Raw genomic sequence first — 16,695 nt, forward strand, 5'->3', positions numbered from 1 at the left:
AATGTAACATGAACATATATAACATTTCACAATTCAAACATGTAAACCATGTTAGTTTCGCTTACTTCGTCGGCCGGAAGTGACGTTAAATGCAACGATATATAAAACGATTTAATATATATTAAAAACATTAATAACTAGGTATGTCCCGATACATTTTTGGTCGATACCGATGTTTTGAAAATGCCGTGCCCACAAAACTGCTGGTTAAGATGATGTAAATCCACTTAAATGCTGATGCTTGATTGATTTGGGTTAGTATAGACAACATAGTTTGAACATAGTCATGAAATTGCAAACAAGGCTCAAAGATATTGAGTGTGGAAGACCTCTGACATCAAGTACTCGCTCTGGTTTTGGTGGCAGAGCTAAAACCGCCCTCCAGAGCTCAGTTGGGTCCGATGCGGGCCGTGGGCTGCTGCCCGGGCTGCAGGGAAAGAGTGAGCACATCTCCACAGTCCACGTGCATTCATGTGCATGTATTTATAAACCAATGTTGCTCTCCATTAACTTTATCTTCTTTCCTGTGGCAGGTATCTCTGGCCGTGTACTTGTTTGTTTGCGTTCCTGTCCCGCCTCCTCTCCGCCCCACTGGTTGAGGCAGATGGCCGCCCTTCTCGAGTCTCCTCCTGCTGTGGCGTCTTCCTGTTAGAAGGGAGTTTTTCATTTCCACCGACACATGTAGGCTCGGAACAGGGGACCGGGTCCCAACAAGCCTCCTTCTGCCAGGCTTAACAGTTGCACTGTAAATGAAAACAGTTACACCACATAGGACTGAGTTGGAGGACAGTTAGGCAGATGTAGACATGTTTCATTGGTTTTCTTGCCCCGAAGCATTTCACGAATACTGTCGTATTGAATTTGACTGATATGGATTGGATATGGATATGGATGATAATAAACTGGACTGAATTGAAACGTATGAATTTCTTCCTCGTAGAAGTATTGATAGAACTAATGTCTGAATTAGCAGCGTATAAATAAGCTGAATTGAATTGGACTGATTTCATCCGGATTATAGGATGATTCGCTCCTTGTTATGAATTTCTGCTACAAGTCAAACTGGAATGATTTCCAAGTAAAAAGGAAAACATTTTCCTGAATAAATGTTTAATCATCTGCCTTCGATATGAAGCAACATGTGTGACTTTTGTCTCCGTCTTCCTTTCCTTGCAGTTTTCCACAGCCAGACTAAAGCAGGGACCAGGGAGAGTCCGCGGCCCAAGGCGGGGACCCACGGCAGGGACGGCCCCGCCCCGCCACCGCCTCCACACCTGCTGAGGGAGCGCAGCGAGCGGGCGGAGGCGCGGGAGCAGGCGCGGGAGCAGCAGGCCATGGCCAGCGGGCGAGGGTCGGCCAACGGGCTCCCGCCCAGGAGAGCGGCCGAGGAGCTCCGGAAGCAGGTACGAGCCAGTCCTCGTGTGTGTGCAGTAGGGATGGGCGGTATGGACTAAAAAATGTATCACGATAATTTCTGGCATTTATCTCTAACGATAAAAATGACGATAGAAAAAATACCAATTCAACTCCACCTTTTTAACTATAAATCTATCACCACATTCAGTCTTTGGAGCCCCAAAAACACTGCTACTAGAAGAATAGTAAATGCTACTAAACTAGACCAATTAAATTGAATTAATAAAAACCAATTAAATTAGTACACCTGTACTGCAAAACTGAATGAAACAAGTTTGAAATGTAAGAACAGATTCAACATTTATTCAAACTGTATGGCTTAAACAGTGGGATAACAGTGCAAACAGCAAAAGTACCATTGTCCTTCAAGTTTTCTTAGCTTATAAACTCACAAAGTAGAAAAAAGGTACAACCTGATAAATAAAGAAACAGGACAAATAAATAAAAGCCATCCTTTGCACTCACTGTTTTTTTGCAGAGTCTGCATATAATAGATGGTGTTTGCTCCTCGTCACTCTTTTTAAATCCAAACCAGTTCCAGATAACGGAGCTGGAGCCTCGTTTAACAACAAGCTCCTCGCTCTCAGATCCGCCTTCCGCCATGTTTGTTAAGGCTGATTTATGGTTCTGCGTTAAATCGCCACGTACCCTACGCCGTAGGCTCTGCGTCGATTTAACTCAGAACCATAATTCAGGCTTTATACAAAAACGTCATCAACAGGAATTTATCGTTTTTACCGCGAGATGACAAATTCTTACCGTGGGGAATTTTTTTGACGGTATATCGTGAACGGTAAAATATCGCCCATTCCTAGTTTGCAGCCAGTTGTAGATGATTCGTTAAATAATACACAGAGAGAAAAGGTGAAAACTTCCCAACACCTTCTCTGGAAGTTGCAAAGTGTAGCAGCAGCAGCAGCAGCAGTGAGGAGCAGGGATTTCTGCTGCTGGAGTGTCGAGCATCCCTGCGGGATTTGCACTCTTATGATTATTATGCCCATAAATTCGTGACTCCTCTTCTCATCATCCCGTCTGCCATGTCCTCTTTATTTTATCCTTTTCTTCTGGGATTTTTCCAAACTGCTCCTGCGCCGCCTTTGTCTCACGTCTGCACGTTTGTTTTATTGCTGCTTTTCCTGCTTTGCCTTACGCGTTCCCTCCGTTTCTGCGGCTCCTATCTTATTATATCTCCCACTTCCTCTCCTTTTCTCTCTCCTCCTCCTCTCCTCCATCCATTGTGTCTGAGAGAGTAATGATTGTGTTTTGGCCTGCCGCGACTGCAGCTATATTTAGTAGTGCTGGCAAGGCTCTGTGAAATCCTGCCTCCCTCTTCATGGCACTTAGCAGGTTTCAAGGAACCCTGCGACGTGAAACGGGGAAGGAGCAGGAGGAGAAGGGCTGGAGGTGGCTTTACTCAGAAAACCAGCTTTCTGTTCCTCAAATTTGCTAATTACATAAATTATCATCCAGGGCTGCACATTATATTCTCATCTTTTTGCTAGTTTTTGTTCCCTACCATTTCCTGTTTTATGGTTTCCTGCCTGTTAAGTTGGAATCATGTGGTGTTTGTTGTTGTTCTGTGCGCTTGCTAATGATGTGCTTCAGGTTTAAATTCCTGGGATTGTCCATTTAAGAGCAACAATGAGTCCCAGCGAGAGTGAGAGCCTGCCAGGCTGAACTTTGGGCCCAACTTTCCACGCTAGTTTTTGTTCTCCAGCTCTTCCTTTGCTCTTCTTTTCTTTTCCAAACACCGTTGGCAACTCACGTGACTCATTTTACTCTTTTTCATCTCATTCAGCATTTTATCTCTTCTTCTGCTCCTGTGTCTGACGGATAGATATCACCTTTGATAAAACCACCCCAAGACATTTGGAAAATATTTTTTTTCCTGCTTTCTCTGCAATATGCATCCATGTATGTTCAAGACATGTTTATGCAGACGTGTATACATATGCCCAACTAGGACCGTACAGGCTCAGCTATGTGAAAGGTTAAGTGATCGTGTAGCCGTAAAGCGAACCGGCGGTTGCCTCTGCTTTAGCTGAAGGGTAAAGGCATTATCATAATTCAATTCGCTGCAAATCAGCCCTCCTTAATTTAACAGCGTCTCGTATCAACAAAATACATGCACCGTAAAAGGTCCTTTCAGGGAGCTATATGATTCTCTCCGTTTTAATTAGATAACAAAGTGGAGATGTCAGCAGAGCAGCTGCGTGCAGCGCCAAGGGCAGGCGCGGTGTGAAGGGCCAAACCATTCAGCAAAGTTTCTTTGCTTTAAAATCAGCCTGCTGCCGTCAGGGTCAGGGTTGGGGTTGCACCGCAGCTCGGTGGGATGTGTGGGCATTGACATTGGTGCGTTATCACTGTGAAAGGTGAGACCGTTGTTGTGGTCACAGCAGAGTGTTGCAGTGAAGTGGATCCTCAGAAACGGACGCCTGTTTCAGTCGTCACAGATGAAGCTGTGACGGCCCGGTCGGACCAGATGATGTTACGACACTTTGAACCACGCTACATGTAAAAAAAACTGTTATGACTAGAAAACACTGTTGTTTAACAGGTTTTAATTGATAAAATCCTAAAAGTTAGAGATATAATTGTCTTTTTTTTTTAACAAATCTTTTTATTTGTTTTTTTTTCTTTTCCAGTTCACATATAGAAACAGTAAACATAATTCGATAAACAATTCAAAGCGGCAAAGCGTTTCTGTTGGCAATTGTTGTATAAAAGGTGCTACAAGGGTAATAAACAGAAATCCTAACATAAGCCAGAACGGCTTCCAACAATCCCGTATTATCAGCCAACCCTCCCTACCCACCCACCCTACCCAAATCGAAAATAAAACAAAAGAAATAATGAATAGATAAGTAGCTAAATGAGATGAGAAATAAAATGAAAACTAAGGACAACGGCGAAAACCGAGATATAATTGTCTTTTATTCAGAGAACAGAACCAGTTTCCTTGTCGTGGCATTTCTGCATCATGTTTGTGTCCAGCTGCCACGGCAGTGCTGCACTTTAGATGAACAGAAGTCTGCACTAAAGTTGTTTGGTTACTTGGAGCCTGAGAGAATAGAAAGAGGAGGGAGGAGAGAGGAGAGATACGAGCAGCAACTCTGAAGCGCCGGGGTGATGTGAAGAACCGACAGCGATGAGGCCCCTCTGCAGTTCATTGTCCGTCTCTTTCCTTTCAGCTTTGCGAGGGTTAAATGTTCTCCTGTCTCATCCTATTCTCTGGCTGGCCGTCTCTCCCAGTCTTTTTCTATTCCCCCCCCCCCCCCCCCCCCGGCCGCTTTTAGTTCATCCTCCTCTCAGGGCCTCCAGCTGCAGATGTTGTTGTTTTTTGTTTTTTTTTAATTAAAAAAAAAGGGAAAACCTGCCAGGCTTCAGCTGGGCTATAGCAACATATGATGTCATCTAGACCCACCTCCCTCTTCCTCTCCCTCCCTCCTCAGCTCACTCCTGCGTGTTCCGGTTTTCTCTCCCTCTCTCGGCTTCTTCGCCCTGCTGAGTGTGAACATCTTTCTTTTCATTTTCTGTTCAAAGTCTCCTCGTCGGTGGTCCTGTCTTTTATTTTCCTCGGCTTTGTTTCTCCCTCATTTTCCTTCTGTCTGTCCCCGGCCATCCTCCTTTCCCCCCAGAACCCGTGCAGCCTCCCCGATGAGCAGGTTCACTGAGCCCTCGTGTGGCAGGAAGTGCTCATGGCACGATGAGGGACTTTAGTCGGCGACCGTTGAGTCTGTTGTCGTTTCAGAACAAGGACCAGACGTAACTCGGTGTTAACCTGCTGACTAAAACCCAACTGTGACGTTAGTCACATTGATAATTAACTCTTAAATAGCCAGTGATAGTTGGGGGATGGTTTTGTCTTGTTTTGTCACATCCAGGCACCAAAAATGGTTAATTTTCTTTTTTTTCATCCCGTCCTCCCTCTTTTCTTGCCACCTTTTCCCACTGCGAGGAAGAGAGCGTGCTGGGGGCAGTGATTGACGGAAGCAGGGTTAGGTTTCAGTCCCCCCTTGTCTTTTAATGGCTTCGTCTTTGTGTTGGCCCCCTGCAACCTGAGACAGACACGACACAATACACGGGCATGTGTGCACACGCACACACATGGCACAAGACCCCTTTAAAGGAAAACCTGTCAATGAGCCGGCTGTCACCTCCCTCCTGTGGCGCCTGGCCGTGATTGATAACTCCATCTCTCCCTTCTTGCCTCCGTTGTTGCATCTAAACAAAAAGATGCACACGGCACCACGGATAGACGCCAGGAAATACACACGTTTCCTTACTGCAGTCTTACTTTGAATACACATCTCTGTGTCCTTATTGTGAATGCACAAATTAATGTTTTGAGAGTGAAAAAACACGATTTGCTTTTGTTTTGAAGTGGCGGACATGAATTTACCAATGCAGCAGGACAGAATAGCTCAGGAACCCTTAAAGAAACAAGCCTATTGTGATTGTGGCTAACCGAAACATCTTTTTAATGATTTTAATGATGAACTTCCTATTGTTACCTCTGTGTTGCACTGTTCACTGCTGGAAACAACAAAGCTGAAGTGGACCTTGTAACGGCGTCGCGATGCGAGGAAACAATCTAAATTGATTTTCTCACAAATGTATTTACAAAAAAAAAAATCTAAACCTTTTTCGAATGAGGAGACAAAGATCTGAATGTTACCGTTTCTAAAAATGGGATAAATAATAGCTTAATGTTTGTTTTTTTTTATTTAACAAAAGCTGAAACACAGAAAGGGTATTTGTTTGGGAATAAAAAGAGATAAAAGAAAAGAGTACATAGTTTCCTGGTTGAATATAACGGCCATGTGCTTATTATTAAGCATTCTTGATAAATGATTTTTTTAGTACAGAGATGTAATGGAGAAGATGTAATTGAGAGATAAAAGAGTGTAGACAAGAACCCAGACAGGAGCGTTAGGACCTGCAGCCGGAGGAAGCTTGTTGTCATGTATTTGTGCCCACTCCCGTGGCCGCGCCTCCTCCGCCTCCTCACCGTCCAGCCATCTGCTCGGATCAACCACCGAGGCGTGGTCGTTTGTCAGAGACTCCCAAAGCTTTTTGTTTTCAAAATATACATTTGTAAATTCATTACAAACATATTTTTATTGTGTCTAACCTGATTTATCTCATTTCTTTGTCCCTCTCAGGTCTCAAAAGTGAACGGGCTGATGCGGGCGAGCTCGGCACAAGCTGCTGGTGTTGCCAAAAAGAGCCGTGATGTCCGACTGCCGTCCAAAACTGTGAAGAAGTACACAGCCACCGTGTCCAAGGGCCACGTCACCTACACCAAAGCCAAACTGAAAGAACTGGGCAAGAAAACCAAACTCAGCAGCAGCAACAAACACAACAGCGCCGCCTCGGCATTATCGTCAGCGAACAATCACAATCAGCACAGCCAGCCAGCAGCCAGCAACGGGCTGGCCAACTCAGGAAAAGCAGCAGCACCAGCTCACCACAGCAATGCAAAAACCCGCAAACAGGTGCTACTATCCAATGGGCTGCACAACGTGGCTGCCAACACCCGGCCCAACGGCAGGCTGAACGGGCAGCGGCACAACCCCCTGGTCCGAGAGGACGGGCAGAAGCAGGGCCAGGCGGGCCAGGGCCAGTGCCTGGGCCGAGAGGGGCTGCGCAACTCCAAGCGGCGCCTGGAGGTTGTGCTAAACTCGGTGAGTACAGGGCTCGTTGAGCAGAAAGCCAAAAGCAGTGGCGCCGAGGCCAAGAAGGCCAAGATCCAGCCCGCGCCGTTGGAGACGCGCAGCAGCAGCAAGAAGGTGGCGCACGAGGAGAAAGACAGCAAGCAAAACGTCACCCCCACCACTCCGGTTTCCAACGGACAGGAATCAGAAAAAAAAGCCTCTCCTAGACAGACTCAGCCTGTTACTCCTCCTCCACCTTCGACTTCCCCGCCTGAACAGGCGTCACCTCCTTCGACACCAGCAGCCAAAGTGGAGCCGGTGAACCAGCGGCCTAAGCGCGCATCGGCGGGCAAGCTGATGCTGATAAGACAAGCACAGCAGCAGCAGAGCAGGTCACACGGTCGTAGCTCCTCCTCTTCCTCCCCCTCAATAGGCCAGAATCACTCACCAAACCCCAGTTGTGCCAGCACTACCTCAGACCCCCAACAGACGTCTCTGTCCTCCTCCTCCACCTCCTCTCCTCTCACTTCAACCAAAAGCCCCGCGCAGCTCAAACCAGCAGCGTCGCGGCCCGCTGATCGCGACAAGGAGTGGGAGCGCGAGAAGGAGCTGACGCGGCAGAAGGAGCGCGAGCAGGAGAAGGAGTGGGACCGCCAGCGGAGCAAGCCCGAGGGCTGGCCAGCGCTGGGGGAGGCCCCCGTCTTCCGGCCGGCTCCCAAGGAGTTCCAGGACCCCCTGGTGTACCTGGACGCAGCGAGGGAACAGGCCGAGGTGGCCGGCTTGTGCCGCGTGGCGCCGCCGCCGGACTGGCGGCCGGAGTGCAAGCTGAACGAGGAGATGCGTTTCGTGACGCAGGTGCAGAGGGTCCACATGCTTGGCCGACGCTGGGGCCCCAACGTGCAGCGGCTGGCTTGCATCCGCAAGCACCTTAAATCTCAGGGCATTACCATGGATGAGCCTCCTGTGATCGGTAAGTAAGCAAGCCGGACCGACCCACCACACACCTGAACACGAGGTTACACTGCAGTAAACACAACTCCTCTCAGAATCCACTGAATGCACTAAACCAGTGGTGTCCAACCCCCGGGCCCCGTACCGGGCCGTGGGTCATTTGGTACCGGGCCGCACAGAAGGAAAAAATAATTTCTGTAGCCCCGACTGATGCTTGGCTCTCAAATCAATGATTCACAATGTTAAGGAATAAAATAAAGTAAAATAGAGTTAGTCTTTCTACATTCATATAAGTTTAATTTAACTTAAATACAGACCGACACAGCTGCTAATTCGGCCGGTAATAACGGCTACCGTTAACCACAATATATAAGAGTAACCATGGCAACCAAACTCAAGCTGGACATAAATACGGCATAAAATTAACAAAGAAAACAAATCCTTATCAGCAGGTGCTTTTGTGTCGGTTGTAGGCACCACTTTAGCACTTTAGCATTCCCGACACTCGTTTAGTCTGGATGTTGACGAGGTCTCGGCGAGACGCCTTCAAAATAAAATATCAAAATAAATATCGGTCTCCTTAATATAAAAAAAATGAAATAAAAGCCTGGCTTTAAATAATGTTAATGAGAAAACAAACATAAAAACACATTTATAGAAATACTCATATTAAAGGTAATTTACAACTTCCATTATTTTATTTAATTTTTTCGAAAATTATGTTTTATTATTATTATTATTATTATTATTATTATTATTATTATTATTGTCATTGTTATTACTATAGAGAAAATACCACAGTTTTTAATGCCGATCTAGTCATTTTATTTAGTTTTTATCAGCTACACCTTTAGATTGGGCCATGAAAATATTGTCATTAAACCGGTCCGCAGTACAGAAAAGGTTGGGGACCAGTGCACTAAACGATGAGTAAAAACCTTTCTGTTGCGTCCAGAATGCCACAGGGGGACGAGAGCGCTTGATTTCCCACAAGTGAATTGAATCCAGACACGAATGCTGAGTTGTGGTGCTAAAGACCGGCGCTCACAGCCGGCCTTCGAGTATTACAAATGTGGCCTCGTCGGGTCTCTTTCAGCAGTTCTTTCTTCTCCTGTTTATAATTGACGGTGATGATGTTAAACATGTGCAAGGAGCTCGGTGGCCATATTTCACGCAGAGAGCCTCGTCGGCTTGAATTTCACACGATAGTATTAGCTTTTTATGAGTTTTTAAACAGCTCCAGTTCAAACAAAAACTGTATATATGAATTTACTCTATGTGCAAACTTTCCCAGGCTGTGGGATAGTTTCTCAACGGCCGTCCTTGTGGTTCCGCTGCGCTCTGTAGCTCTTCTGCACAGACGCAGCGCCGCTCAGACCGCTGCAGCTTGCAGTTGCTGGACGGAGCGACCGGGCACCATGTTGGCCACCGTGGGAGGGCTGCAGGCAACCCAATCACTTCCTATAGCCGCGTCCCCCGCGGATCATAGACTAGTTTGTGTCCCTGGCCTGAACACGGTTCAGATCATGTTTCGCTGGTTCAACTTTGTTTTTTTTTTTATGACCAACTTTTTATTGATTTTCAAAGTAATTTTAGCCCATGCGAGGTAGGATAACAATGATATTAACAAAAATATATATATATATATTTTTCAAACAATATTCAAGAAGAGCATCAACATTTCAAACATATACTTGTAACAGTATAAAATGTATCAAAAGAGGATGCTCAGCAATTATAATGTGCACTGAAATCCACCCCCACCCAGTGACTGCACTGATCTCACCCACCCTCCTCCTTTTTTGTCTTGACAAAATACATTCAAGCGTTATCAGACTTAACTTAAATACTACATGAAACACAATCCTTATATGAAAAAACAAAACAAGCACCAACAAAAAATAGAAAGAAATACAAAAATACACATTACAATTACAAAAGAGAACGTGTTTTCTGCACTGCCTTAGAAAAGGCATCTACAGTGATCTACAGCTTTGCTGCGCCGTGTAATCGCACAATTGAGAGTTCCAAAGACAGTACATCCAAAAATAATGAAAACCAGTGACATATATTCAAAACATTTGGAGTTTTCCACCTCATGACTACAATTTTCTTAGCTGCTGTTAGTCCACAAAATAATATTTTCTTCTCAATTCTATTTAGAGTGATAGACGAGTCATCGTTTAACACTATAATATTAGGAAGACGAGGTATATGGAGGTCAACTATCTCAGATAACTTATCTACAACTTGCTGCCAAAAGGAGTTAACACCTGGACATTCCCACATCGTATGGGTATATGTACCAATTACATTCAAAGAACATAAAGAACAGACTGGGCTTGTGGTTATTCTAAGTTGATAGCATTTTCTTGGTGATAAATACAATCTATGGATAAATTTGTAATTTAACTTCTGGTTCATCTTTTAACCCTTGTGCTGTCTTTGGGTCATGGCAGGGTGAAGGGAGAAAAGATGGAAGGAAGTAAGGGAGAAAGTAGGAAAGGGAGTAAGGAAGGGAGAAAAGATGGAAGGGAGGGAGAAAGGAGAAAAGAAGGAAGTAGGAAAGGGAGTAAGGGAGAAAAGATGGAAGGAAGGGAGAAAGGAGGAAAGAAGGGAGTAAGGAAGGGAGAAAAGATGGAAGGGAGGGAGAAAGGAGAAAAGAAGGAAGTAGGAAAGGGAGTAAGGGAGAAAAGATGGAAGGAAGGGAGAAAGGAAGGAAAGAATGGAGAAAAGGAAAGAAAGAAGGGAGGGAAGAAAAAAGGAATGGAGAAAATAAGGAAGGAAAAGGAACGAATGACGAAAGGGAGGTAGGAAGAAAAAGGAGTAAAGGAGGGTAAAAAAGGAGGAAAAGAGGAAGGGAAGAAGGAAAGAGAGAGCAGGAGGAAAGAAGGATAGAAGAATTGGGTCATTTTGACCCAAAGACAACACAAGGGTTAAACAGCTGAGATTAAACACACAAAGTGTGCACGTGTCTCTGTGTATGGCTCAGTTTTATAGATGTTCGTCTCACCAGTCTTGTTGAATGTTTGCTTCCTGCAGGTGGCTGCGAAGTGGACCTGTCACGTTTTTTCCAGCTCATCAACGACATGGGTGGGATGCAGCAGGTGATGGACCTGAAAAAATGGACCAAGCTCGCCGACCTTCTCCGCATCCCCAAGTCTGCGCAGGACCGCTTGGCCAAGCTGCAGGAAGCGTACCTCCAGTACATCCTCTCCTATGACTCTCTCAGCGCCGAGGAGCGCCTGCAGCTTCTGGCCGACGTGCTGGAGGAGAAGAAGACCCTGGAGTCGCGCCGGGGCCCGCTCGAAGGCCTCTCGGATTCTTCCCCGCCCAACGGGCTCTCACTGCCGCGCTACGAGCCCAAGAACGGGCTGGTGGGCGGGACGGTGGGAGGGCCGACGGGGCATCACCGCAGCAACGGAAACTATCACCATCTGAAGCTGGAGGCTCAGGTCAAAGCGGGCCGGCGCCGGCTCTTCGCTCAGGAAAAACAAGGAAAAGAGGACAGGCAGCATGGAGAGGAGCAGGAGGAGGACAGAGGTGTTTTCAGTGACCAGCACAAATGTATTTACAAGGTGAGGATGGGGAAGACACTTGCTGTTTATGCTACACTCTTGAAGCATACAGACAAGAACCACGTGAGTGTCTCTCCTTTTCTTTATTCCTTCTGTTCCTCCTTTCTTGTGATCTGCAGTGGTTTAGCTGCTGTTTCCAGCTGTAGTTGTGGTGTAAACAGCAGCAGTTGGGTCGCCACCAGCACTAGCGCTGTGGCCTGGAAGCTTCAGTGGATCTTCAGCTTTGTTTTGTTTTTGGTAACTGAACAATGACCAATCTGAAAGACCCCTGACCCGTCCTCTCCTCCCGGTTCCTTTGCTTTCGGCATCAGTTATTCGGCTCGAACGTGCACGTCGTCGTCTCTCTTTAGGCTCCTCTTTTTGTCGACCGTCGTCCGTACACCGGTGCGTTCTTAACAACTCTGAGAATAATGTTGGACACAAAAGCAGTCCACACATTCCCTCGAATGACGATTGACAATTTTTATGTTTTTAAAAAAACTATTTAACAAAATATTCCTGAGAAGATGGGCCAAGCGTCCACTGACGCTCCCACTTTACCCCGCTGTTGGATGTTTTAGTCTCGCGCTGTCGTATGCCTTTCCACGCTACGACAGTTAGATGTAAAACGTTAAGATAAAAACTGTATCTCTGCCTGTATTATCCCTTCCAAGGTGGAGGTAATGCTGTAGTGCTTTACCTGACTCTGTTTCTGTCCTCTTACATGAGAGAGGAGCAGCTGAACGGCTGCGCCAATCTCAAAATCTCTGCAATTTCGTCAGGTTTGACGAAAGGTTTGGTTCCTGTGTCGTCAACCAGCAAGAAACTGACCTTAAATCCCAGCATGCAACTGTTGTTGGGCATTTTCACTTGTCATTTCAATGTATTTTTTCTTCACACAAGTTTACAACATTGTTTGTCTTTTATAATTTCAAGATTTAAAAACTCAAAAAGTTATTTGGCTCGAACTTGATTAGCTTTCCAGATGCATCCAGTAACCATGGTAACCGCATACTGGGACCTGGCTGTGCTAGCCTGCTGCTCACTGCAAAGAAGTCGTAGCTGCCGCGGTTTGTGGTTCATTTAAGCAGATTTGACTCAAACTTGGTTGTGTTAGTTGCACATCTCAGTGTTTGGGTGTGTGTGCGTGCAGCTGCATGAGGTAAGGTGCTCTGCGGTCTCTTACTGTGAGGGTGTTCAGCCACACACCATGCACCCCCACTCACCCTTCTCGCTGGCAGTTACGCTGATCTGGCTGGCTGAAAAGTAGGTCTGAAAGAAGGCACTCAACCCCCCCCCCACCCCCTCCAAAACACCCACCTCCAGTCTTGTTCTAAGCTCTCTCCACCAGTCGGTACCGTCCCACGGCTTTTCTCCTTCAGCAGACGTCCGTGCTCTGAGCTGAACCCACATCTCTGGCCACGTTTTTCCCTCAAACCCCACAATGCACCAGTCTCTGGCCAGACCCTTTGATGGGCTTTTGTACTCTCACCCAAACATGTAGCGGTTTTCCTTAGCGGTTGAGTTCATGCACAGAAACATTCACAGTGTTATCGCGCAGGTAAAGGTGTTTTGACACAGCTTCAATCATTTCCATGTTCCTTTGGTAACCTGATCTCTTTGTACGACCTGCTTAAGTCAGATATGGACAACAGACTTGACCTGCTATATATATGTTTGTATGTTTCATCACAAGAAGCCTCCAAGAGGAGGTCAGACCTCACTTTCTCTATCAAGAGAGCAAAATGCTCGTCAAGGATATAATTAACTGATTGTACGAGAAGGAAAACTTGCTGCTACTGGTTGGGGAAAGAAGGCCCCCGTACTGTATTAATGAACCTCACGTCTCTCTTGGTTCCCCCCTTCCTGAAGATGTTTACTTTAACAAGAAAATAAAGAAAATGTATGGTAACACTATTGAGAGCGAGAGGGATCCAGGGAGTCGTCCTCCAGCAGGGAGTGTGTGCGTGTCCAGGTCCAGTCCAGATTCATAGTCACCTTAGCAGATTTTCCTGCAGCAGCAGCATTAATGAGCGGGTCAAGTCCCGGGTTAATGAGTCTGGGAGTAATGCAGGGTTTAGAGCCGGGGCCTTGTAGGGTCACCGGCAGACGCATCGCTCTGAATAGACCAGATTAATCAAACATATCTGTTTAAACATGCCTGTGGTCTTCTGCCCGTGCTCCTTTGATTCATTCAAACATAAGGTGCTAAAGTGGAGAAACCATTAATGCCAGGCGGTTTTGTTTTCTATTAACGGAGATCCAGCTCTCGTTTTACAACCCGTGTAGTTCCCTTTTTCTATGAGTTAGTATCATAAATACTTGGACCTCAGTTTTCTTCATCATCCTCGCAGGCTGCCACCTCCGATCTTTAACGCATCTCTTTTTGCAGGGGAAATCGGTGTCCTTGACCAACTTCTTCAGGATAGCCCGTAACACCATGACCATGTGCTTCAGTAAGGAACCAGGGGCTGCAGAGGTTGAGGTGAGAATTCAAACACATTAATCAGGCCGTTTCAGCTTTAACCTGACTCACATACAGGACTGTCTCAGAAAATTAGAATATTGTGATGAAGTTCTTTATTTTCTGTAATGCAATTTAAAAAAAACTAAAATGTCATACATTCTGGATTCATTACAAATCAACTGAAATATTGCAAGCCTTTTATTATTTTAATATTGCTGATTATGGTTTACAGTTTAAGATTAAGATTCCCAGAATATTCTAATTTTTCGAGATAGGATATTTGAGTTTTCTTAAGCTGTAAGCCATGATCAGCAATATTAAAATAATAAAAGGCTTGTAATATTTCAGTTGATTTGTAATGAATCCAGAATGTACCGGTATGTCATTTTTGCATTACAGAAAATAAAGGACTTTATCACAATATTCTAATTTAATGAGACAGTCCTGTACACCTGCGTAGCAAAATGTGTCCGACACAAATCAGCCACAAGTATCCGTGCAGTTCACACGTTTCATGCTTTCTTCCCTCTTTCTGTCTCACAGCAAGAATACTGGAGGACCGTGGAACAGAGAGACAGCCATGTAGCAGTGCATTGTGGGAAGGTGGACACAAGTACACATGGCAGCGGATTCCCCACAGGAAAGTCTGAGCCATTTTCAAAGTAAGCACCTCCATATCTTTATACGCTTGAATAATGATAACGTGCCAGTGTTGCTCAGTCATGCAGAGGATTTGCAAATATCTCAAATACTAAAATCATTACTGTGTTTCCTCAGACATGGATGGAACCTCAACGTGCTCCCGAACAACTCTGGATCCATACTGAGGCATCTGGGTGCTGTGCCTGGTGAGGACGGAGCTTTTTTGATATTTAATATTTAGCTTGTGTTGGTAAAATGATGCTTGTGAACTCGTCACCTCAGATACGGCTGCATTCCTCCTTACGTAACCAGCTGTTGTTAATGTAATGTTTCTCTCTTCCTGCAGGGGTGACCATTCCCTGGCTCAACATTGGCATGGTCTTTTCTACCTCATGCTGGTCTCGAGACCAAAATCGCCTTCCATATATTGATTACTTACACACTGGTGCTGATTGCATTTGGTGAGTACGTGCAGGGATGTTTCCACCTTGCAGACGGCTCGGGGGAGAATGTGCTGCTTACATTTGTCTTGATCTTCTGAAAGGTATTCTGTCCCTGCTGAGGAGAAGGCTAAGCTGGACAAGGTGGTCCATACACTGCTTCAAGCCAACGGCACCCCAGGACTAGAAATGTTGGAGAAGAATATTATGGTCCGTGTTTTTCTCCGTGTGTATGAGATGTTAGATTTTTTTATTTATTTTTTTTGACAGCCACGTGATGAGTTTTCTCCCTGTTTCCCTTTGAACCTCCCAGATCTCTCCGGAGGTGCTGTGCCGTGAAGGCATCAAGGTTTACCGTACAGTTCAGCGGAGTGGCCAGTTCGTGGTCTGCTTCCCCGGTGCCTTTGTCTCTAAAGTTTGCTGTGGCTACAGCGTGTCAGAGACCGTGCACTTTGCCACACCACACTGGATGAACCTGGGTTACCAGGCTGCAAAGGTCAGCTCACAACCGCCGCCGCAGGAAGACAGTAACCAGACCGCGAGCCTGGTTCTGCATGTGGAGCCTGTAGCAGTCATTTAGCTGCAAGTCTCCGCTGGGATGTGTATGCAGGACTCGAGTTGCTGATTACAAATAATATAATATATTACAAATAATAGCACTGACCAAAACACCTGCAGAAATACTGCAGGAATTACATAGCAGCAGTTAAATGCAGCCTTCTGTAAGCTTTAAATATCCACTGGGCTTACATCAAATACATCAAAACACAACAATTAAAAAACAGTTTTCTGAACTTATCAATATGACTCTGTCCTTCACAGGATAAGTAAAATGGATCACTGCAAAAACTCACAATCTTAACAAGAATATTTGTCTTATTTCTAGTTAAAATGTCTAATTTTAGTAAAAAAAATCTCATTACACTTAAAACAAGACTCATCACTGGAAAAAACAATTTTCACCTGTTTCAAGTAGATTTTCACTTGAAATAAGTAAAAAAATCTGCCAGTGGAACAAGATTTTTTTTGCTTGTAATAAGAAGATAAATCTCATCCCACTGGCAGATTTTCTTACTTATTTCAAGTGAAAATTTACTGGAAACTGGTGAAAATGGTCAAATTTTTCTGGTGTTATTTTTCTGGTGATGACTCTAAATGTTGAAATAGCAGTAAAACCACATTCATTGATGAAATGACATAAGGGATGGAAAGGAGGGATGGCAGTTTTACAGGGGGGATGATTTGGACCGTTTTTATTTCAGAGGGGGATGCCATCCCCCTCATCCCCCCTCAACTCCAGTACTGTGTGTATGTATGTGTATTTACATCCCTACATTCATATTTAATTATCATTCTTCTTTGTTCATCTGCTCAGGACCTGAAATGTCGTCGTATAGCCAAACCCTTCTCCATGGAGAAGCTACTGTATCAGATCGCCACCGCTGAGTCCAAGAGGGACAACGGTCTTCTCCTCACCACCATCTCCGCCCTTCTCAAAGACCTCAGGTTCGACGCTGTGCACACGTACACACAAACTACCCATCATACCCAAAACACGCCCCCCC

General features: G+C 45.3%; 1 protein-coding gene across 2 annotated transcripts in view; it reads left to right on the top strand.

Moving 5' to 3' along the window:
• Positions 1-16,695, top strand: part of jarid2b (jumonji and AT-rich interaction domain containing 2b) — a 102,898-nt gene that overhangs the window by 80,894 nt on the left and 5,309 nt on the right. For both annotated transcript variants that reach the window (XM_061742433.1, XM_061742434.1), the window contains exons 6-15: positions 1,177-1,403; positions 6,582-8,043; positions 11,067-11,602; positions 13,974-14,066; positions 14,592-14,710; positions 14,826-14,896; positions 15,037-15,151; positions 15,235-15,340; positions 15,444-15,626; positions 16,506-16,636. In XM_061742433.1, coding sequence (XP_061598417.1) covers positions 1,177-1,403; positions 6,582-8,043; positions 11,067-11,602; positions 13,974-14,066; positions 14,592-14,710; positions 14,826-14,896; positions 15,037-15,151; positions 15,235-15,340; positions 15,444-15,626; positions 16,506-16,636 — 3,043 coding nt within the window. The remainder of the gene's footprint in view (positions 1-1,176; positions 1,404-6,581; positions 8,044-11,066; positions 11,603-13,973; positions 14,067-14,591; positions 14,711-14,825; positions 14,897-15,036; positions 15,152-15,234; positions 15,341-15,443; positions 15,627-16,505; positions 16,637-16,695) is intronic.

The sequence above is a fragment of the Cololabis saira genome, chromosome 15, assembly GCF_033807715.1.
Source record: "Cololabis saira isolate AMF1-May2022 chromosome 15, fColSai1.1, whole genome shotgun sequence".
NCBI classification, from domain to species: Eukaryota; Metazoa; Chordata; class Actinopteri; order Beloniformes; family Belonidae; genus Cololabis; species Cololabis saira.